The following is a 22,878-nucleotide window of genomic DNA, read 5'->3' as shown; positions in this document are numbered from 1 at the left end:
CACTCACTCAGACTCTCCCTCCCTAATTTGATTTGCTTCTTGCATTTTTTTCCCTTGCTTGATTTTAACGAATTACGTTTATTCCTGCATATAGAAAAAAAAGGTAAAAGAAAAACTAACTAAAAAGGTGCAGCAGCAGAAAACGCAGAGGGAGAAAATTGAGAATGAGAAAAAATGTCTCCTCGTAGCTCACTTGGTATTCGATTTGCCAACAACAAGAAAATTGTCGATACGATTTGCAGAAATGGAACGGGTACTAGGAGCAGGAGGGACGACTCGACTCGGCTGTGATGATGAACTGATTTATGTTTGCTTACATTTCTCCTCACTTTTTCATTGCACTTGCCATTTTATTTGCCCTCCTTCCACACTACCCTGAATTTAAGCGCAATTCGTTTTCACTTTGGCAATTTTAATTTTGATGGTAAACGTGAGTTAAAGCACTGAACATCGTAAAAATAGTTGAATAAATTCTTAAAATATTTTAATATTAGTTCTTGGAGCAAGGGAAACACACAGAGAAATCATTCCCAAAAAATGCATGCGAATAAGCGTGGACTTTCAAGGAAGTTGGATCGGAAATACCTTATCTCTAGGGACACAAAATGTACTCAAAATATATTACAATTTTCCCCTCTCATTTAAATTCTCTCAATTTTCTGAATCATCAAAAGTAAAGAATTATAAAACTATAGAACAATAAATACCCTGAAATCTCGGATATTTTATATGCAAAAAGACCATTACCCCAGAGAATTTTCAGTCCGATAAGACTAATGGGATAAATACTCATATATAAGTTCCTTTTATAGCGCTCACTGCAATCAGTTGGACTTCTGTTACAGTTCAGTAAACAATTCGATAAATAATATCTGAGAAATTATTAAAATGAAGAAGTTTATAACATTTTCAATGGTTCTGCTCATGGCGTTGTTTTTAGTCGGTGCCGCAATTGAGGAAGACTGGTAAATAAAAATACTTATATGGCATTCGATCAAGTGAACAATTTTGGTACCCCACAGCCCCACACCCAGGATAGGTGCAAAAATCTGGAAGTGCGATATCTCAAGATTAACAGAATACGGAAATCAACAAACAGTGGAGCAATGAATTGTTTTAAATTATATTAGTGCATGCCACAAACAGTGGCTTCTAATATTTATCTATGCCCAAAAATGAAGTAAAATAAAATATTAAACAAGTCGATCTCTGTGTTCTTTCGATTCCAAGTCTAAAGTTAGAGCATTTATTATAAGTTCTGTTGCAAGAGAGTTCTTAGAGCACACGCGCAAGCCATAATAAATAAGATGCACAAATTCCAAGCGATTTCCAGGTCCAAAGAACCTGTTTAAGCGCATTTATCGTTGGCTATTTGCTGTATCTAGATACTAAATTCATAGTTTCATGGAACGCTTGTCAATCAAAAGCGATTAGCAAACGGGTTCTACAGTTCCAAAGAAGAGAAGCATTGCCCCCACTGCAACGCGTTAATTGAATTCGATACTTAAAAACGAATCTCGCTGTCTCTCTGAGATTACACTCGTGTATTGGGAATTTCCTAGAAAGAGTAGGGCAAATCCACACGTACAAACAATAATGCGGTTTTCCCTGATAACAAAACGATCGTGGCGAAGGCAGCGTATAAAAGCCAATGGATGTGACTGCTCCAGACATCAGTTCAGTTCAAGCTTCTGTTGCAGTATCTTCCAAGATGAAATTCCTATCTCTTGCCTTTGTGCTCGGCCTCTTGGCTCTGGCTAATGGTAATTACATATAATCAAATGTTTAATTACATTAAATTAACCTTATTTCAATATTCTTCTCATTTTAGCTACCCCTCTGAATCCGGGAAACGTCATTATTAATGGCGATTGCCGCGTTTGCAATGTTCGTGGCGGAAAGTGAGGAATAGCTGAAATATAATCGTATACACACAATTTCTTATCGACTTTTGCTCTGACGTTTACACAATAAAATTCCCACACTAATCTCAATGGAAAGTGAATGAAACATATTTCTATTTAATCTCTGACCTGATTTCTATAGCGATTGAACGTGCTGTGCTGCCTGTGTCCTGTGTCATTAACATTTTCGTTTACTCTTGGGAGGCTTTCGTTTCATTGATCTGTTGTAAAATTGTTGCATAATTTCATTAATTTTCTGCTGCCGCACTGTTGGGTGCTTTATTGTCTGGATTAAGGAACATACTGTACACACACTTAATATGCACATAACTGTTATGTTAATGCCTCTGCCATAGCCCCCAATAACCACACACACACCACACCACACCATCTGCAATCCCCTTGGTAGAGGTATGTAGATAGGTGTTGCTGTCATTGATTGCGATTTTCTTTTTGCCGCTGTTGGCATTTGCATTGATTTATTAGCATTTTTGCCCCGCGCCGAGCCCTGTACCGAATCCTGAAAATGTGTCGCATATTTTCCAAGTGTTCCTCCCTCCGTGCTGGCGCCTCTTTAAAAATGCATAATAATTAATGCGTTATTTTAATATGCACATATATATTGCTGGTGGGATATTATAATTTCATCAGTTCACTCTGATAATTTGAGCAGCGAAATGGACCTTATTTAAGTGCTCATAAATCCCAATTTGCTGTGTGGGGAATAATGAATCATGAAATCGATTGACGCTACCCGTAGATAAGGACATCCACAGCCATATCCATAAAGGTGTAAGAGTTGTGGCCGGCTTCAACTCGATGTTGATTGAATGAAGAAATATGGCATTGTTTAATACATATTTACATCTGTCTGAATATTTCTGAACCAAGGGCATCGGTACTCTCTTTTCTTTTTGGTGAGCGCGCCGGCGAACAGCGAGAGAGAGCAATAGATAAAACCACTGAGAGAGCGTTGCAACGGAACAATCGAGAGAGAGCGTGTGCATTGCTTGCGCTTAGTAGCGATGCCCGTGAAATGAGCTTGCGGGTTCCGTTAGTCGACACGATCGATCACGTTCGGTGACCGGCATTGTTGTTGTTGCTGAGAGAGTAATGTAGCGAAGCAATTGGGAGGGCATGTCCATTGCGTTTGAAGAGCGAAGCAAAGCTTGCAGTTACACTGAAGATTAGTCGATGCCGGCTGACAGCTGAGTTCTCTTCGTGTTAATATACCGCTCTCTGGCATGCTTAGCATTTCATACATATTTACATGAGTATTTACATACTTATTTATAAACATTTATCTTTATATCGATCTCCTTCTTAGAGTCTGTTCATCAACGCTTACCTGCAATAAAAGAGATAAAAGAGATCTACATTAGAACTTTGTTCAATAAAAACAATAAAATATAAAAATATTTAAACATTTAAGAACTGCTCTTTGGCACCTTTTCAAGCATTCATTTGAATCATCTCACTGCACTCGCTCTAAATTTCGGGATTTTTATTGCCAAATTGCGAATGTAGATTTATGTCCCTGCAGCGCAAATCATCAAAAAGCATTTTGCAGGCACACAAAAAATTCCTCTTCACTTTTGAACCACAAACACTGAGGCACAAAGGCAAGGGGTGCCATCATCATCATCATCAGAGCAGCAGCAGCAGCAGCAGCAGAATCCAAACGAGCTGCAGCAACCAACAAAAAATAGAAGAAGGATAAACACGGTTCGAGGGTAGAAATACTCGTAATTTCAATACCAAAAGCAGCCCAATGCGCATAATTTAGCTGCAAATGAGTGAAGGGAACGAGAGTGAATGGCAAATCCGGGAGTGGAGGCATTGACTGCATTTCAGAGTTTGGCAAAATGGCAGCATAGCCTCAGCCTCAGCCTCAGCCTCACAGCAGGCTGACAGCCACCGCCACAGCCACAGCAAGGAGTCTGAATCTTGGCCATTTCGACGCCACTTCATGTCGTGGAGCGGTTTTAACTCGAACGATTCTTGGCATCATTTGTGGGTATTTCTTTTTCTCTCTCCCACACTCTCTGGCTTTATGACCCGATAATGACGTTAATGATGAGCTCGAGGATGTGTTGCATACTTTTTGGCAGCTTCAGTGATGCTGATGAGAAATCGTTGCAAAGTGCGCAGTAGCCGTGGCCACCTCAAACGAAAATAGGAAACCCCTTTGAAGTTTTTGGTTCCCTAACTCGGAGCTCCCTACTTTTCGCCTTCGAACTTTCTGTGCACTTCCGCTTCTGTCTGTCGTGCAGCACACAAAAAAAAGTGCAAAGAAAATAACGAACAAGTGAGCGCCATAAAGCATGCAATAAACATTTTATTGTAACAACTCGTTAAACGTGGACGTAAAAAATAAAGAAAACCAGTAGAAAAGACATGGACAAACCAGTAAAGAAAAGGCCAACAAACTCCTTCGAACAACCTTTTTTTGCCTCAACTATTTAGCATAAAATTTACTGCACCAAGAAACATTTGGCGCTTACGTAGGGTCCAGTCCAAGTCCCGTCTTTTGGCCTGCCCGTAAATCCTACTAATCAAATTTATTACCCATACACACACACACACACACACACACACACACACACAGGGAGGAACACAGCCACTGGCAGACTAACCGCAAGGGTGGTCTCTCCGTATGGCCTCCCTTTCTGCAACCCCCTTCGAACTGGTTGTGGTTCCCGGGCTGGTTCTCAGTCACTGGACTGGCCACTTCAAATGCCTTGGCAATATGCATATTAAATTTAATTAGTGCGACGGGTAAACATAAATTCAGCCACACGAAAAGGCTTCTCGAAGCTTGTTTGGAGCTATTTCCTAAAGAAATGGAATATAAAATAAACGCTGGTAAAGAAATGGGATAAACATTTCAAATTCAAAAGGAAATTTGCGGTATAGCAAAAACCGAAAAACGGTGAGAGGAGAATTGTTTGACATTCTACAATTGTATTGGCAAAGTTTTAGAAGTATTTGCCATTCGATGCTTCTACAAATAAGTCAGAATTATAGCACTCAAAAATATATATATTTACCCAATAATAAACACAACTAATTCCATTACCACACACCCCAATGTAAATGATAATGTTAAACCCATTTCAGAGTGTTTACCTCTAATGTGAGGGAGCCCCATTCCAACACACACTTTAAATACAAATCCCTTTATAATTCACATGGCGCCAAGGCAGCAGCAGGTCCTGGTTCTGGTAGATGGCAAAATGCAAGCAAAAATAAATGGCTGGCCTCCACCCCCACAAAAAAACAAAACCCAAAACGATGATGGCGTTTTCTGGCTAATTTTGATTATTTTACTGCCGGGCTCTTTGCTTAGAGTAGGTTGGGGGTATTCCAGCCACGTTAATTACCTCACAGACGACACTCGGTCTGGCCCAGGCCCAGAGCCAGAAGAGATGCACAGCACACGCCCATAAACAATTTGTTGTGTGTGCACTCAATTTAAATGGATACTGGGAGCAGCCTCAGCCTCAGTCCCAGTCCCAGTCCCAGCCCTAGTCCTGATAGAATTTGGGCTCATTTTATGCTCCTACCAGAGAGAGAGAGAGAGAGAGAGAGCTCCAGCCACCATGAATGTGACATTAATGAGCTCTTAGCTTATCCCAAAGGCTGATGCTGCTGCCGACGGAAACTTTATGGCTATTATTTGTCCTTGAATTCGTATTGGGACATACACACCGGAGAGGAGTTTGCGAGAGACAGAGTATGTTCATAATTAAATTGTTATTTGGATCCCCAACCAGCCGAGTGCTGGCTGCTCATTTGAAGGTTATAAAAGGTCGCCCCAGCAGTGGATGTGGATTCGAGTGGTAACCCGAGAAATGGATTTAAAAATTACTTTATCCGTTGAGGAAATCCCTCGTTTTAGATGTGGTTTTGCTATGTGTGGCCATGGCAACCCCTTTTGCCCTTCAATGGACAACAGACGACCCCTCTCCTCCCTCCTCCCTGGCTGTGTGTTGGTTAGTAAAAGTTTTTGATTTTCCAACAAAAGTTAAGCATAATCCCGTAGCAGGTAAGTCATCTGTTCAAAAGTTGGCCATAACTTGGCATTAATTTCATTAACATCATTTGGCCAGAGAGACTTTTTTATGGCAGGGCAGGGGCAGGGGCAGGGCTGGAAGGGAAGGGAAGAGAAGTCTTTCATTATCCCACAATGAAGTGTGGATTTAATTTGATTGCTCATTGTTTGGTGGCACGGAGGAACGGGGGCAATCCTTAGCTAAAAGCAACGCAACACCCCCGCACCGCCCTCTCAGTGGTCTCGTGGCACAAAGCGCAGAAAATGGTCACTGCGCTGGCTCTGTGTAGCTTATTGAGACCCCCAGAGACCAGAGACCCCTAATCAGATTAAGAACTTATTTCAAAATGCTTTAAGGCTAATGCAGATAATGCTAAGGATAAAGCTCATTAAACAGCGAGACATTACTGCCTCTTACACAGATGAAAGCCAGGTGTTCAAAGTGCCAAGCGATGGGTGTATAAAGAAAATGGCCATAAACAGAACCAAATGACTTAATGAATACAGGAATCAATGCAATGCAATGCAATGCAATGCCTTAAATCAAATTAAAGTCTTTATCACACCTCACACATGAGGCAGGGAGCAGTGTGGCTGCACGCTCCCAGCTCCCAGCTCCCAGCTCTCACTCCAATGCCAGATTGAGATTTATATGCCGTGTGTGGCATGTGTGTGTGTGTGCATCTCATAAATCTCAGCCCCAGCCACCCCAAAAACCAAAAGCCCCAGACACACTTACAAGCTCGTTTGACAGGGACTCCGGAGAGGAGGTGTGGGGACACCTCAATCTATGCCATGATGACGCCGAGATGCACAATTTACATGCCACATTTCGGGTGGCATAATGAAGTTGCATGAATGCTGTGCTGCTGCTGCTGCTGCTTGTGCGTGGCGTGTAATCAACACAAAACAGAAACACGAATGAATTTGATCTAAATCAATTCAATGAATGGCCCCCCACAACCGAAATGCAGATACTGGCAGACACATCAGAGGCGTAACGAAGGTTGCATGCATCCCGCATGCCGAATGCTCCAGCTAAAAATACAGTGCAACACAACACTCTCTCTTCACTCGCCGAGGAGGGGCAAAGGCAACACACACACACACATACACACACACAATAGCCTCCAAGGGATGGCGAGGCGAGGCAGCTTTGGGCTGTGATGGCGATAAGAGAAACAGAAACTCAAATTAAATTAAAATCTTTCAGTTTCAATTACGAGTTTTTGTGTGCTGTCTGACTGGATGGCTGTCTGGCACTGGCACTGGCGCTGGCGCACTGTGGCGCACTCCAATTTCAAACACACAAAACACAAATTGCATTCAAAATGCATTAAAAGCAATTTGCACGATAAAATTTGCATAAAACTCCGTTTGCCAAAAGCCAAAGGGGAAAGAGATTGTGGAAATTGGTGGGATGGCAAGCGAAACAAAATTATATTCCCATCAATTATAATGGCAATGACAAAAACCAAATGCAACCCAAGGTAAGTTGAAGTCGAAGTCGAAGTTGAAGGAACTTTTGCAAACGGAGAATAAGGGATGGATGCATGGGATGCATGGGTGTTTATGTTAGCGTTGCAGAACAAATTGCAGTGCACAAAGGAAAAAAATAAACACCACAACGAGGCATGCAACAAAGCCAGAGAGAGAGAGAGAGAGCGCACGTGTGCGTTCGCTGCCACCCGGCTGTCGGTGGGTGTAGATCATCTGCTTGCAAACAAATGTAGATACAATGTTGCATATGCATTTTGTGAGAGGGGAACCGAAGCCAGAGACCAGAGGATTCGGCATGCTTCGTTAGAGATGTGCTCGTGACGACCGCACGTTATTCTCTTTATGATTTATTTAAAGTCCAAAGGCACAGAGCGCCACAGGCACAACCAAATATATTTTTATAAGTTTTTAGAATTATTTTTTTAAATTTATATTTTATATAATTATATATATTTATTTTGTTCAATTTTTATCCCATTTTTGTCTTCCCTTTTTGTAGGCCAAAAACCTCTCTCGAATCTCCACACCCGAATGCCTCTTCCATTTCCACAGATGAAACATCGTTGGACATTTCACCATCTCTAATCAATGAAAGCAAGCAGCCCTTGGAGTGTGACTGTATATGCAAATTGTTGCTGTTGCGGACACGCTTCAAAGGTGCAACCGATTGCTGCCGCTGCCGCTGCTGCACTCAAGGTGGCGGCGGCGGCATTGGCATTGGCGTCAGAAGGACGCATATGGCAGGCGCTGAATCCTCACCCCGAGAATCCCAGCCGAACAGAATTGAGGGAAGAGCAGACTAGCAGACAGAAGAGAATGGCAGACCGACAGAGAGATTGGCAGGGCAGACAGATTGCAGTTGCAAGCAGCCGGCGCCTGCTCCTGCTCCCTGCTCCCTGCCACTGCTACTTCCACTCCATGCGTCTCTCCCTTTTCCACCAAGTGACAACGACATTGTCGAAGGTGTTTGAATATCCAGCAATGGGAAGGCTTTTGTCTCTCCAACGATGGGACTGGGCTGCTGCTCTCTCAACCCCCTCTGCCCTTCAAAGAGCATTGAATTATTGCTTGCTGCATGCTACAAATCAGCCATAAAGTTGCCACACCACACAGCTCCGCTGGTGGGCAAAACGATTGCACTGCAGCAGCAGCACATCAGAACACAACACAACACGGCAGAAGCGATAGATATATGGCTTGGATAAACATTGTTCTTCTTGTTCAACAGAATTCCGATTGGTCTTTAAAGTAAATTTGCAATCTTGTTTATAAGTTGCACAGTGCAAAAAGGGCAAGGGGAATGGAAACCCCAACCCACTGGCGAATGTAATTCGGAAATAGATAACTTTTGGGCAAGGGCTTACTCTTGGAATTTGCATTTGATTTTCGACAGTAATTTACTTTGCGGAAGTATTTGTAACTGGATCAACTATCGATTGGTTAAGTTAAACTGGGGAACGGAAAACTGCTTAAAATTATTCAAATAAATCGAGTGAGCAGTAGAAACAATTGGCAGCCAAGAAAAGCCTAATTTAATCCGTGTTTGTCGTTGCCTTGTCCAACATTTACACAGTTCTTCAATCTACAGAACAGAACGAAGTCTTCTCTCTGTCGACGTGTAGATCCCACGCGATGAATGCCCAAAAAATGGAAGGAAGGAATCCAAGCCAAGGACTGGCTTGTCTCTTATCCGGCCACTGCCCTCGGTTCTAGTCTTGAATGTTTTTATTTCCTTTTTTTTAGAGAAGTATAAAATCCATGTACACGAAGAAGAAGGAACTTTTTTTTTGCTGGTGCTGTTGCTACTGCTCCTTCGGAACTTGTTTCGCCATTGTGCAAACTTATTTTCCTTTTATCCCTCCTCCGTCGCCATTTGCCGAGATTGTTTGAGAGTATAATCTGCTAATTGGAGCGGAAAATTAGCAAGTTTTATTGATTCGCCTGCAAGAGATTTATTGTATCAACAATACGCTATATACAAGCAATATTCGCAGCAGTACTTGCCCCCAGCGCTTTGAACCAACAAAAAGTTTAGGCAGGCAAAACAAAACAGTGCAAATTCAGTAGAAAAAGCTCATCTTTAAAATCTCTTTAGATATTTCTATAGATGTATATTTGCAGCATATACTTTTTTTGTGGCTCTTTCATTATTTTAAAAGCGGATTACAAAACATCTCACTCTCTCTCTTTCTCTCGAACGAAACACGGAGCAAAAATGCCTTCCAGCAGTACTACATTTTTAGCCAAAAAAAAAAAAAATATAACTAAAAGGAAAAAATATAGCAGTTGGTGAGGGAGGTTTTCCCTTAGCTAAATCGGTCATGATACGAGTAATCCAGTAGCGAAAACAAAAATGCATCTCAGCGCAAAACAAAATGAAACGAAGGATGTGGGAGGAGAGGCAGCAGGCAGCAGGCAGCAGGCAGGAGTGCTCGTACTCGTACTCGTATTATGTATTTCATTTTGGCATTTGCCGCAAACACTCCAAATGCATTTGCCATTCCCCCATAGATACATTCTCTCCCCTCCCCGCACAGTGTTGGTTTGTATCTTTTTATTGAAACCCTGAATGAGTGCAGGGGACGAGGGTGGGTTGTGCGGGAGAGATGGCTTTCTGGGGGGCAAAACTCCTGCCGGAAGCGTGGATTTTTAATGCATGCTGCCTCTTGCCTCTTGCCTCCGCACTTGTACGTAACATGGAGTTTCCTTTTGGCTCTGCTGCGAATGTAGACACATGTTTCTATTTCTTTTCCTACAGTTGGGAAAGTTGTGGGTGTGGTATCCACGGGGCGTGTTCCACATATCAGAACGTCACACGCTGGTTTTTTCTTCCATTCCTGCTGCTTTTCAGTGCTTATTTTTTTGTTGCTTTGCTTTCTGATAGTTTGTTTGTTGTGCTCATGTAAACGACTCCACTGTACAGCAATCTTTTTCGCTTTGTTCTTTTACTTGTTTTCTTTTTCCTTTCTTAATTTGCAGACACACTCTTACCTTGCCCTAGATGATGATACAACGATCCTAAGTGGCAGGAAAACGAGTCCGTTTATTGATTTGCAGTTAATGGTCATTCTGGGAAATGATTCGCTATTCAATCTCAGCTTCATTGGATGGATAATCTTTGTTTTATCAATACTAACTTATTTTTTAACAAGTAAAATAATATTTCTCAATTTTTCATTGTAATTTTGTTATTTATTTGTATTATTTCTTTACTATATCTTTATTTATTAATGTTTATTATTATTATTTGATTATTACAATTATTTATTCTTTTTTTAGTTTTACTCTCACAATAGTTAGTAGCTCTTTGTAGATCACAGGGAATTTACTTTTCCTAAATTAATGTGGCCCTTAATTATCTTTCCATGTATTCCCCCCTGCCTCTGACTCTTTCATTTTCACGCCTAATTGGACACTTGACTTGTGCCCCAAAAAGTCAAAGCCCCAACACACAAAAGCGAAAGAAAGTTTTCCGTAATTGCGGCAACTACAAGCATCTTGAAAGCAGGTGGGAATCCCTGTGGCACATGCCGCTGCCATCCTTTGACACTTTTACTTTTTCGAATTTCCATTTTCCTTTTTCGAGCAGAGCTTTTGGCTCTGTTGGAAAAGTAAATCTCGAGGCGCGGAGTTGTGCAATGCGAGAACTTAATCCCAGTGTCGCAGGAATTCCGTGACAAATAGTTTGTGCTGTCGGCAGAACGTAGATACATATGTATCTATGTAAATACATACTCGTTTGTAGCTCTGTCGCTTCGGAGTGGCTTAAAGCCCGGAGGCAAAGCCTGTATCACGTAGCAAAACGCGATTTTGTCACTTGCAACTGCAACTTACTTTCGACACGTTCACGTCGAATGCATTTGCAACATGTGCACCCGGCTGGCCTCCCCCTTTTAAATACCCAGCACTGCTGGGCAGGGGCCCAGACAGACAGGCAGACAGGCAGACATTTGCATTTGCATTTGGTCTCGCCCTCTTTTGGAAAAGAGAGCTCAAAAGAGATACAAATGTATCTGGGCTGTGCGCTGCCAGCCGGGCGGCAGCGAGTGTGTGTAGTGCCTGTGCGTGGCATGCAACGCCCCTGAAAAACACTCTTCTGTGTGGCGCCTCTCTCCCGGCAGGGCCAGAGGATGGATCGTACGCTGTGTTTACACTCAAATATTTCTCGTTTTATAGCAATGCGGTTACCAAGCCCCACACTCCTGCCTCGTACCCTCGTCAAGATTGCCCGACACTCATCGTTAAAGTTTTTTTAGTGTAGAGTAATTAGTATTTTCCATGGCGTTTTCTCGTTTTTACTCGGGTTTTGTTGTCGGGCAGTGTTTGAAATAGTTTGGAAAATCCTTTGCGGCTAACACTAATTTGATGGTTTGGCTTGTTTAATTTTTGTATATTTTTCCCCCTTTGATATCCAGGAGATAAATCCCACATAATGTGAAAATAATTGCTGTGGGAAAAACAGGAAGGGATAGCAAAGGGGTAAGGGTAAGGGTTTCCAGTGGATTGAATTACGAAATGGATTACTTTGGTTTCTGTTTCAAAATGAATTAAACCGTGGTTTCGATCTATACGGCAAACGCCAAAACTATTTCATTTCGATTGTGAAAATATCAATTATAAAACTGTGGGCCATCTCTTGATGCTAGAATAATTATAATAATTGCAATTAGTACTCTGAAGAAGTGGAATTCCTTGCTGAGATTCAAGCTGTTCCCATAAACTCAGCAACTGTTTTAAAAATATAAGAAAGTTCTTTCCAAAATGTACATTCACTCCAATCAATGCAGTATGATAACTCCATAAAACACTTGCCACTTGCCTTGGTGGCAGTTGGGCTTACATTTCCACAACTTTATCGCTGGCTTCACTCACAGAAATCCCAAAGTCTCCGTCGTCGTCGATGGTTACTGTGGATGCAATTGAATTCAATTACTTAACGAAACTGTGTCGAATTTTGCACAGACAACAGAGAGAGAGAGAGAGAAGCAAAGACAAATATAGAAATAATTTTCTCAATTGAAATTGTTCGATGTTTCAGCAGCAGGAGCAGCAGCTGTGGAAAGAAAAAGGGTCCGGGGGGCACATTGATAATCGTCAAATGTGTTGAAGCTGAAACTGAAGCTGCTCCAAGCAACTGTTACAACAGTGGCAGCTGTTGCACGTGCAACAGCCCACCACATCCCTCCTCTTCTCTATGAACAATTTGTATTCGCATCTTTCAGACAATTCTTTCGCCAGTTGCCAGCAAGAACAAATGCTCTTAAGCAAACTGTCAAATGCATTTGGAATTTTTCGCTTCATTCCACTTGACTTTCTGTGTATTTTCCGCAGCAGCAGCCGTAGCCGCAGCCGCAGCCGCACCCCGCACCACCGCTCCCTCCTATAATAAATAAATACATATACATATGTGTGTAATATAAAACTTTGATGGTAATTATTTTTCCAGAACAGCACCCGCATGGAATTCCCCCCACATGGGAGCCACAGCAGCCATAAATTGAAATACACTCCTCCTCCACACACACCACACAAAGAGGCTGCAGCGGCAGCATCAAGTTGGGTGTGAAAAATGAAAAGCATCTATAATCTAATTTTATCATTATCACAGTTGTCTGCGCTAAGTGACGTCATACGCTGTGCATGTGCAGAATTAGCTGCTGTTGCTCCGCGTCAGGCAGGAGTCGAGTGAAGAGTCGCAGATGAAATGAGAGAAATTACAGCAGCGAATATTGGAGTGCAGGTTGAGACATTTTGCATTACCATTAGACAGTGACAGTATTGATTGCAATGCACTCAAATTAGTGCACAATTATCCATGGAACATGCAAAAAAAAGACAATTCATTTGAATGTGAGTCGCAAGATCAATCTTTAATTAATTGGCTCTTAACTTTCAGAGCTCCCATTTCTTTTACTCCCTTTAAAATACTTCAAAAAACCCACAGAATGTAGTCCTTTTTGCGTTGCATCAATTATCATACCCTGTAATCGCATACCTACAGGATATTAAAAGTGGAAGCCCTGTCAGCGAAATGGGGAAAAGTGTATTGTTGTGTTGGAAACATCGCCTGGCACTTGACTTTGCCAACGGCAAAAGCAAAACCAAATGCTGCAGCTATTTCATGCAGCACTCATGGCGACTTTTGTTTTTGTCAGCGGTACATCGTACGTACACATAGAGAAAGTGGGGGAGAGTCGGCAGTCAGTAGTCAGTAGTCAGCAGTCAGCATCCTGCTTAACGTTTCGCCAGTTGTCCTTGTGCTCATTGTGGAGCTCTATGCTAGTCCTTGCATTTCCTGTCTATTCCTTTTTGCCTTCCTGTGTCTGAAGTTAAGTGCAACTCTAACATTGTGCACCCGAGAGATAGCACGACATTCCATTGTTGTGCTGACTGCTGCAAAGACTTAATTCACCCTCCCTCCTGCTCGCTCACAGGCCAGAGCCAATTGGGGAGAAGTCCTCTCTTTCTCGAGGGGAGTCAGGGTTCAACTAACCGACTCTATTACGCAGTGTTGTTGCTCCTATTGTTGCTGTCGCCATTCAACGCAAATGGCGACAACATTCAGACACTCTGTACTAAAAATAAAAAACATCACAGAAAAGTGGATCCCATGGGTGTGTGCGGGAGGGTGGTGCAGGGTTAAGCTGCCACAAAAAAAGTGCTAGCTGGCAAGATTCCGCAAAACTTTAATTTGATAAGCTGCTGAAAATAAATTGCAGCACAAAAGTCGAGAGTCGGGGGGGTCACTCCTTTTTTTGAACCGCTGAAAAGTTAACTGGAAAAAGTCTTTAAATGTGAATACAAGCAAAGTTTTGTGTGTCAAACCTTCATTCAAACGACATTCTATTCAAGTAGCTCTTTTACGTACCTGAAATGAGAAAAAAGGGAAACAAAATTGCTTAGAAAATGATCATTGGAAATTCCCTTGTAAATCCCTTAACCCAACATATTCTAGTGGCAACTATAATGAGCCCCACGCACAAACAATTACGAATGCAGAAAGAACTCGTAAACTCATTTGTTTACCTTACCGCACAATGGGCAGGGCAGGGCAGGAACTGGTGCTCCACCACTCACACATGTCAGAAATACTCGTAATTACGGGTATTCATTTTTCCCTGCTCTCCCTGGCAAGAGGTAAGAAATCAATTACCAGACAAAGGGGTACGGGCAGTAGTCTAGTCAATGAACCGCAGAACGAATGACATGCAACATGAACAATGTTGACCTCGACCCTAAGCCTGTGCCCCCGAGTACACGCCCAAGTCTAGTAATTCATGCATCATTAAGGCAGAGACAGTGAAATAAAAAGAACACAACATCTCGCTATCTCTCTCACAAACAATATCAACAGCAATAATAATGGCAGCAGCGACAGCAGCCAACAGCTGCTGTAATTAATTCCATGAAATTTACGAGCAGCAGCCAATGTGGGGGAGCGATAAACTCTGCAAGACTCTGCAATGACCAGATGACCCAATGGTTTGCAGAATCTAGTACAATATTTAACTATCGATTTTACAACGATTAAAAGTATTGCTCCTGTCATGAATGGACAGAGAGAGACGTGCCAGTACTGTCATTCGATAATTGTCATAAATCAACAACACAATTTCATCGCACCACAAACATTAATCGATTTCAACTGCATTTGTTTATGTCAAAGCATTTATTTGAAGCCAGAAAATAATGTGAATATTCGCATAATTTTCGATCAAAGTGCTAAAATACCTGCCACAGATTTATGCATGTAAATCAACAATGAAATTGATATATTTGACCACTTGATTTATCGTATACAATTCTGGCGCAGAGATTTGTCATAAATTTGTACGAGCTTTTCGACCTGCTGCTGGAGTGTGCATTTTTATGCGTTAAAGAACACAATTTGGTTTTTGGATTGGAGATTGGAGATTGGAGATTAGAGATTGGATTGGACGCAATCAACGATTTATGTTATCGCTTTGTCTTGCCCATACACACTGACTGGACTGACTGACGGACTCGTTTCACATCTGTTAAATGTTTACATGCCTAATTATGATTTATTTGAGGCAATCATTTTTCCCAGCTGCCAGTCTGCCAAGTGGCAGCAGCAGCAGCAGAAGCAGCAGACGAGAACGGAAGTGGGTCCAAGCCAATCCATAGACCACACCACTCCACTCCACTCCACTTTACTCTTTTCCACTTCTCTCTTTCTCTCTATCTACTTCCTGCTGCTGTTCTTACAGTGAGGGATGATGGTCTCAAGGCGCACAAGGACACAGCACAACAACACACCATGCCATTCGGTGGCACTCAGACTCGACGACTCTGAATGTCCCCATGGCCGCCGTGCTGCAGTGTTTGGCTCTTTGTTTATCTAAGTTAATTACAGCAAAACATTTTTAGGGTCGCCTCGTATCTCTATCTCTATCTCTCTCTCTTTACTACTGTGTGTGTGTGTGGGCTGGGCGGTTCACGCATGTTTGGGTGCGGACAGTTCCGCTGATTAATTGCCGCTAAGCATACAAGCCGCCATTATTCAACCGCCATGCCACGAAAAGGCCCACAGAATACACAACATGTAGAGCGAGAGCCAAAGAGGGTGGCAGTTACTCGTACCATCTATAAACCCGTACATAAAACAGATCCCCACATAAACGAAATGGAGAGTATAAAAATGGAACCAAAAAGGTTTGAGCCAAGAGCTCTCTGAGGCGGCTTACTTTAATGAGTGGCTTACGCCACTGCAGATCTAGAATCTAGATGAATGCTCGTTGATTTGCAAGCTATTTAATTTCAATTTGTACCTTAAGCCAGTTGGAATAAATTTCAGGTATAGCCTGGCGCTTCCCTCTACTTTCGACCTTGATTTGCCTTTTGTTAGTTGCTGCATTTTTAGAACTATCAGCAATCAATCATCAAATACAATGCTTGCTAGCCTTTGAACTGTCCGCCTTTCCACAAAAACATCAGATAGAAAGAAGTTTCCGTAGAAGAAAGCAGCGACAAATGTCAAACAAGTAAATCAATTGTTCAGCAGCTGTGGAGCAGTGGAGCTGCTGGTCTTCTCATTCAATTTATTTTTTAGTATAGTATTTTTGGTGGCTAATTTAATCAAGAAGTAAATTATGTGAATAGGTGAGGTCTTTGATTGAATTAAACATGCGAGCGTAGCAGTGGCAGACCTGAACCCTGGACGACACCACAGTCGCAGTCGATGCGAATTGATTGTGGAGTTCCTGCCACTCGCACAGGCGCATCCTTGGAGAGTCTACTCAACCTCCTCATGCACTTATTGTTTGCTAGTTTGTTAGTCGTTCGGCTAGCCTCTGTCCAGGCATTGCCACTGCAGCAGCACACTCTGATCTGGTGGCAAGGAAGTCGACTGCTTGCTCAATGAATAAAGAAACAAACAAACAAGAATTTTGTACGCTTGACTGCATGTCTCTGCCATGAGCGACTCAGCGACCGAGCGACCGAGCGACCGAATGAATGAATGACTGAATGAATGAACAACTGAGCGGGCGAGAGTGGTGGCCGCTGGCTGGTGCAAATGGCTGAATGAATTGTCGGTGGGTTGTATAAATCAACTTGGCGTTTATCTCAAAGCAAATAAGTCAACAGTGTAGACGGATAGCAAAATGCAATGTGAATGTGGAATGAGAATGAGAATGGCAATGCGAATGACAGTCGTGGGAGAGTACGAGGCAGAGATGTAAGTTGAGGGTCGCTCAGCGCGATGACACGGACGATTTAGTTGCGCATCCGTTGGCAGCTTCAAGTGCCCCTCTGACCCCCTGTGAGTTGAACATTTTCCATTGTTTTCCACAGTTGAAACTGAATCTCTCCACTGAATCTTCTGCAAATCCTTATTAATTTCAAACTTTATCCAGCTGCCTGGGCAGGGAGAGGATGTATTCTGGCGGAATTATAAGCTGAAAACTTCCTGCAAATATCTGTATCTGCATCTCTCCCACTCGTATCTGCATTTGCTACAGTCTAAAATGGAAATCAGACGGCTGAGTGCCTCGTCAGATGTTGCGTTCGAATTATCTTTTGTGGACACACGAAATTTGCTTCCACAGACAAGCAACCGACCACAAAAGTCGCACACACACACACCCATCCACACATACACAATTTATACGTGTATTTCAAAGATACATTTGGGGATTTTGGTTTCTAAAGTGCAACAGTAATTCATCAATTAAACCCTGCCTTTATAGAATTACCAATTACCATTTCGCCATTTCACATCCGGCATCCGGCACATCACCCACAAAATGCAAATGTTCGTCCTCCGCCCTACCGCCTCAAAAGTTTTTGGGCACAAGCCAGGACAGGTCAGGAGGTAGGTCCAGGCTTTCTCGCATCCTGCACTTCTCCCTGGCAATGTGCGGCTTTTGGCAATTTGGCAGCAAACTAATCGATGGCGAAACATTTGCCCAGACACAAAGCGAGAGAGCCTAATGCAGACTTCCCCACACAGCCAGCCAGCCAGGAGGAGTAGGAGATGGTGGAGGAGGAGTCACTCTCGTTGCCATGTCATAAAAGATGCACATTGTATCTGCTAGTATGCATAGTATCTGCAGCATGCCCCCAACCACCTACAGCTTACTTTGCGAGCGTTCGTTTGTGCCGCTCTTAATGCGCTTTGGCTCCCCCCTTTTCTGTATTTGCATTAAGAGCGGTACGAGCCAAACTGTCAGACAGCCGGAGAGACTGCAGTCGCAGTCGCAGTCGCAGTCGCAGGAGGAGGAGGACAGACCCAATATTGCAGGCTCACAAATCACACGGCACAGTGGAGCCAAACTATATTTTTTGTCCATTTTTTTGTGGGAAAAACTCTTGGCGTTCGTTTCATTATTCTTTACATTTTTTTATATATATTTTTGTATAAATTTAGTTTATAGTTTTAGTCAACTTTTAGCCACTGTTCAGGCGGCAAAAGTAGCTCACATTTCAGCACGCACAATGGCACACAGGCCAGAGAGAGAGAGAGAGAGAGAGAGAGACTCAAAGAGTGTGGTAGCACAAAGCCCCTGCCTGGTCTGCCTGGTCTGCCTGGTCTGCACCACATTGCTTATTTAATGAGATTAACGTCTAAAGACAAATGTCATGTGCATGTTAACTGGAGGAGAGAGAGACGGTGGAAAAATACGGGTATATCTTCTGGGTGTACACGTTGAGAGCCAGAGCTTCCTCTTGGTTGCTGCTGCGGTTTCGAACAGAGTTTCTGCTTCTGTCGCCATAAAAGGCAGAAGGCGGCACATTAAAAATTCTAAAATGTGTTTTTGCCAGCCTACCACCAGCTGCTATACCTCTCTGCCAGCACCATAAGCTGCAGACATGGCCCCCAAAGAGAGACGTAAGCAAAGCGAGGCATACGAGTGCTCGTAAAAAAAAAACAAGATCCTCAAACGCTGACTCTCGAGTTGGTCAGCGCGCCGTGGCTTTAAGCTTCAACTTCAACATCAAAGTAGCCGAATGCCACAGCGATAACTGCCGGCAGACATTCGATTCAGATGCCATAGCCAAATGGGAGGAGGACCATAGAAAACTATGGCTGAAAACGATGACAGCCCAAGTAGTGGCAGTGCCAGGCAACAGCAGCCTTGACCGAAGTGAAAAGTGAAAAGTGAAAAGCTGTCACCAGTTTCTGTCCCGTTGGCCATCCATTAAATATGTATGCGAAAAAAATCATCCAACTATAAACGAGCTAACGAGCTGTAAAATATGAAAGAAAGCAAAACTATTTCTGCTTAAACTGAGCTATGAATTTGGAGTATAGTGCAAATAATATTCAACGGCAGAGTTGTAGAAAAGATCCGAAAGTGGGAATTAAAGAACAGCAAATGGAAAAGCTAGGGAACTATGTTTAGAAAATAATGCCAGAAAATGAATAAAGCTTAAATTAACGAGTAAAAATACGGTGTATAATGTAACGAGTATAAATACCACGGGTAGCGAATAAGTGACCAAGCATTTTACCTAAAACTTTAGGAACTTAAAGTTCATTCCACTGGCAGCTCCCCCAAGCCTGCTGTCTTTATCTTTTCCTTCTGTTTCTGTCCACGCACCCTCCACCCTTATTCCTGTTGAATAGTGCTTGAGGGGGCAAATTGCAAAATGCTTTTACAAATTGCTTTTGCCATGGGATTTTACAGGAGACTTTCATTAGGCGGCCAGTCCAGTCCAGTCCAGTCCAGGACATAATACCGCAAATTAATGTAATGACAGAGAGACACACAGAAGCACAGAGAGATGGAAGATATATATTTAGGACTAATGCCAATACAAATACACACACTCAAGCGGAGGCAGAGACATCTGCTATTCGTGTGACAAACACTTTGGATGGTAAGCGGATTAGGTCAAAACTCGTAAATGACTTTTAAATCTAATACACTTGAAATGCAGAGGCAGTAGCGACCCTAAAACGGAAGTCCCTTCAACAAATCATCAGTCAAACAGAGACAGGGAGAGCTACAGATAGAGATAGAGATAGATATAGAAATACTCCGACCCCTGTTAGAGGGCTCCACATGGTTCCAGGGCACCAGGGCTCCTGGCTGATTTGCCGATTGTCACAGCGACATGCGTCTCAATAATTCATCATGAAGGCCAAAAGGCGTCACAAAGATTTCGCACAGGCCCTCCACTCCTCACACAACTTCGGCTTCGGCTACGGCTTCGACTTCGATCTCGACATGGCGGCAAATTGCGTTGACGCGGTTTCACGTTGTCACCGCAGCAAACGTGTGGCAGTGGCAGCACCCACTCAAACCCCCTCCACAGTGACAATGATGAATAAAAGGCGATAAATCTCGACAAAAGGAACAGCATAGCCGCCTAAGAAAAAAAAACTCTACAACGGATTTGGCTCAAGCCAGAGGATACAAGAAAAAAGAAGGCAAAAACAGAAGCCCGGAGACGGAGACGGAGACGGAGACGGAGCCAAGCCGGAGACGGAAGACATTTGTTTCAGCGTGGAGCGGCAGGAGCAAAGGGGTGAACAAGTGGTAGGCCGCCCCGATGACGTCCACTGATTTTCACGGGGGAACAAAAGTGAGCAGCAGCTTGCGTGGGCCTTCGTGGATGTCAACTGCTGTCGCCTGTGATGATGATGGTCGGTACGTCGAGAGCTTCGGCTTGAGACGTCATCGCAACGAGGGTTGTTCGCACAATTACGCCATAGGCATCCATATATGAGACGCGTGTAATGGTTTATAATGTATCCCCCCGACTAGGCCTGTCCGTTCCAGTCTTAATAATGTCTTTGGCAATGATAAATGATGTCTGTGCCAAACAAAAAAACAGATGTTTCAATTATGAAAGGGTTGCCCAAAGAGAAAAGCACTCCCTTTAGCATCCCTAGCAGTCATCAATAATACAAAAATCGTTCTATTATTGCCTATCGTAAGTGGCACATCTCCGGCTTCGATTGCAACTAAATGGCAGTCACGTGAGGCAACAACGTTGATGCCGTAACGAAAACACAATCGACAATACGGATGCAGGTGCGGATGCGGATACGTCTGAGGAGGATGTGGCTGCGGTTCACTCTGAGGTGGCTACGTGGGCGCCATTGCCGCAGATCATTAGCGTTGCCGGCCGCAAAAAAAAATAAAAGCAAAAGGAAGAAGTCAGGAGAGTGACACAAACGACGACAGCAGTCCCAATGCGGGGGTAACGCGTTTACTTCTTTGCTCAAGAAAATAAAATATAACAACTTGGTGGCTCCTGCAGCTGACAGTCGCGCGTGGCGCGGGGGGCCTCAACTTGAAGAAGTTTTATGTGCAAGACAAAAAGTGTGATTTATGTTTTATGGCTGGCAATATTCAAGTGGAAGGCAAAGTTATTGCTGTCCAGGATGCTGTTTATTATTTAAGTGCCTAGAGAAAATCCTAGCGCATAAACTCTGGAGAACACAGCCCAATGGGTAATTAGGATCAGGCACATACAAAAATAGGGCATTAGTCTGAAAAATATGTGCCAGCATAAGCTCAAAATATTCTTCATTACTAGCATTTAATTTTTCGCTCATTTGTGGATTGGCCCCCGAACAACTTCTCAATTCACAGTCAGGCATAAATGAACGTCAACATAGTTCAACTGTTCAACAGCAACAGCGCTGCTCCCGACACATGCAAAAATCTTGAAGCTTTCAATTATCGTATGGCCAACTGTTGAGCAGCTCATTTTCCTGTAAATTAAATGAATTAGAGAACAAAAGAATGTCTGTGTTGAGATGTATTTACGTTCATGAGAGCATAATAAGAGAACTTTTAAACGACAGTCGAAGCCTAGAATATCCTATCAGATGGTTTTATTTTAAAATTGATTTATATATTAGAGTGTTCCAATCTTGATCCGGCTAAGGAACTCCTTCAGGCAACTGCCTGACAACCTTCTGCACAAAACCAATAGACCCTTTGAAAGTGCATAGAAAACAGGGAATCAAGCTAAACTTTTTTAATTGAATTCAATGTTGGGCTGCCAACTACGACGACAAGGACAACGAGACACGGATGAGATGCGATTGAGAGTGAGACAGAGAGCAACACGAAAAACTGAGAAAGAGATAGCTAGAAGTATGGGTGGGGAAAGCTCCAGGATGATGACGTTGCCCCATCGCAGGTTCACTGACGCAGTGCTTGGGGGGGGGGGCTGGTTGAGCGCGCATTCCTTGCCATCACTTAATGACATTTTCATCAAGATCCTGCCTGCCACTGCATAGTAGCATCCCCCCTCCTCATTATCATTATAATTGTCATGCTGATTTCTGTGCTTTTGCTCCTCCTCGTCCTCAGCCTCAGCCGGAGAGAGCGCACCACAGCCACAGCATTTTCTGCAATTGTTCGGGAACAAGTTTTATGTTTTTTGGTTAAAAGTTCTTTTATATTGGGATTTGTGTGTGCAGTGAGTGAATTGTTGTCGGAACTCGACGACTTCCACTGGCGCACGCAGGCATGACATACATTTACTTTTTGTAATGAGAACAAAGTAAGGAAGTGCCTGAATCCGATAAGAACACTGACGGCATGTTTTGCATATGTAATTATATTCCAGCGTGGAATGTGAGTACTTACAGGATCCGAAATGAACAGGAAAATAAAAATAACAAGAGAGAAAAAAAAGATTAGTGATTGCCGAAACCCGGGATTGAACCGGGGACCTTTAGATCTTCAGTCTAACGCTCTCCCAACTGAGCTATTTCGGCACTTGATCGACCGGTGCCAAAATCCCCCTATACGCTCAGGGGGAGAGAGGAGAGAGAGAGAGAGAACCGCAATGGTATGGTGGGGCATTTAAAAGCATATTCCTATCTTTTGGTTTAAGCTTTAAAGAAATATATGTATATAAGAAATATATATGTATATATAATGGCAGAGGTTAAGTCCTATCTCCCATTTCTTCTCAGATAATTTGTTT

At 42.9% G+C, this 22,878-nt stretch overlaps 2 protein-coding genes, 2 long non-coding RNA genes and 1 other non-coding gene across 5 annotated transcripts in view; 3 read left to right on the top strand and 2 right to left on the bottom strand.

Annotated features, from left to right (window-relative positions):
• LOC117584447 (semaphorin-1A) overlaps nucleotides 1-22,878 on the bottom strand; it is a 115,289-nt gene that overhangs the window by 85,641 nt on the left and 6,770 nt on the right. The gene's annotated exons all lie outside the window — the stretch shown is intronic.
• On the top strand, nucleotides 834-1,204 carry LOC117584457. The gene is made up of 2 exons (XR_004573851.1): nucleotides 834-965; nucleotides 1,023-1,204. It is a non-coding gene; the product is annotated as an uncharacterized LOC117584457 (long non-coding RNA).
• Nucleotides 1,615-2,012, top strand: LOC117584456 (bomanin-3). The gene is made up of 2 exons (XM_034273374.1): nucleotides 1,615-1,763; nucleotides 1,832-2,012. Exons 1-2 carry the CDS (start codon nucleotides 1,652-1,654, stop codon nucleotides 1,903-1,905), a joined length of 186 nt encoding a protein of 61 aa, XP_034129265.1. The 5' UTR covers nucleotides 1,615-1,651; the 3' UTR covers nucleotides 1,906-2,012.
• LOC117584458 lies at nucleotides 9,475-22,671 on the top strand. The gene is made up of 3 exons (XR_004573852.1): nucleotides 9,475-9,487; nucleotides 11,722-11,727; nucleotides 22,590-22,671. It is a non-coding gene; the product is annotated as an uncharacterized LOC117584458 (long non-coding RNA).
• Nucleotides 22,594-22,666, bottom strand: Trnaf-gaa. Its single transcript has one exon. It is a non-coding gene; the product is annotated as a tRNA-Phe (tRNA).

Source organism: Drosophila guanche, unplaced genomic scaffold (genome assembly GCF_900245975.1).
Source record: "Drosophila guanche unplaced genomic scaffold, DGUA_6, whole genome shotgun sequence".
NCBI classification, from domain to species: Eukaryota; Metazoa; Arthropoda; class Insecta; order Diptera; family Drosophilidae; genus Drosophila; species Drosophila guanche.
This window is presented reverse-complemented; position numbering and strand designations above follow the sequence as displayed.

What these genes read in the sequence shown, in the direction of transcription:
- LOC117584456 (XM_034273374.1), top strand. Translation starts at nt 1,652, where the DNA reads ATGGATGTGACTGCTCCAGACATCAGTTCAGTTCAAGCTTCTGTTGCA. An exon ending in CCTCTTGGCTCTGGCTAATG is followed by an intron (nt 1,764 to 1,831) that starts GTAATTACATAT and finishes TTCTCATTTTAG; the next exon opens with CTACCCCTCTGAATCCGGGA.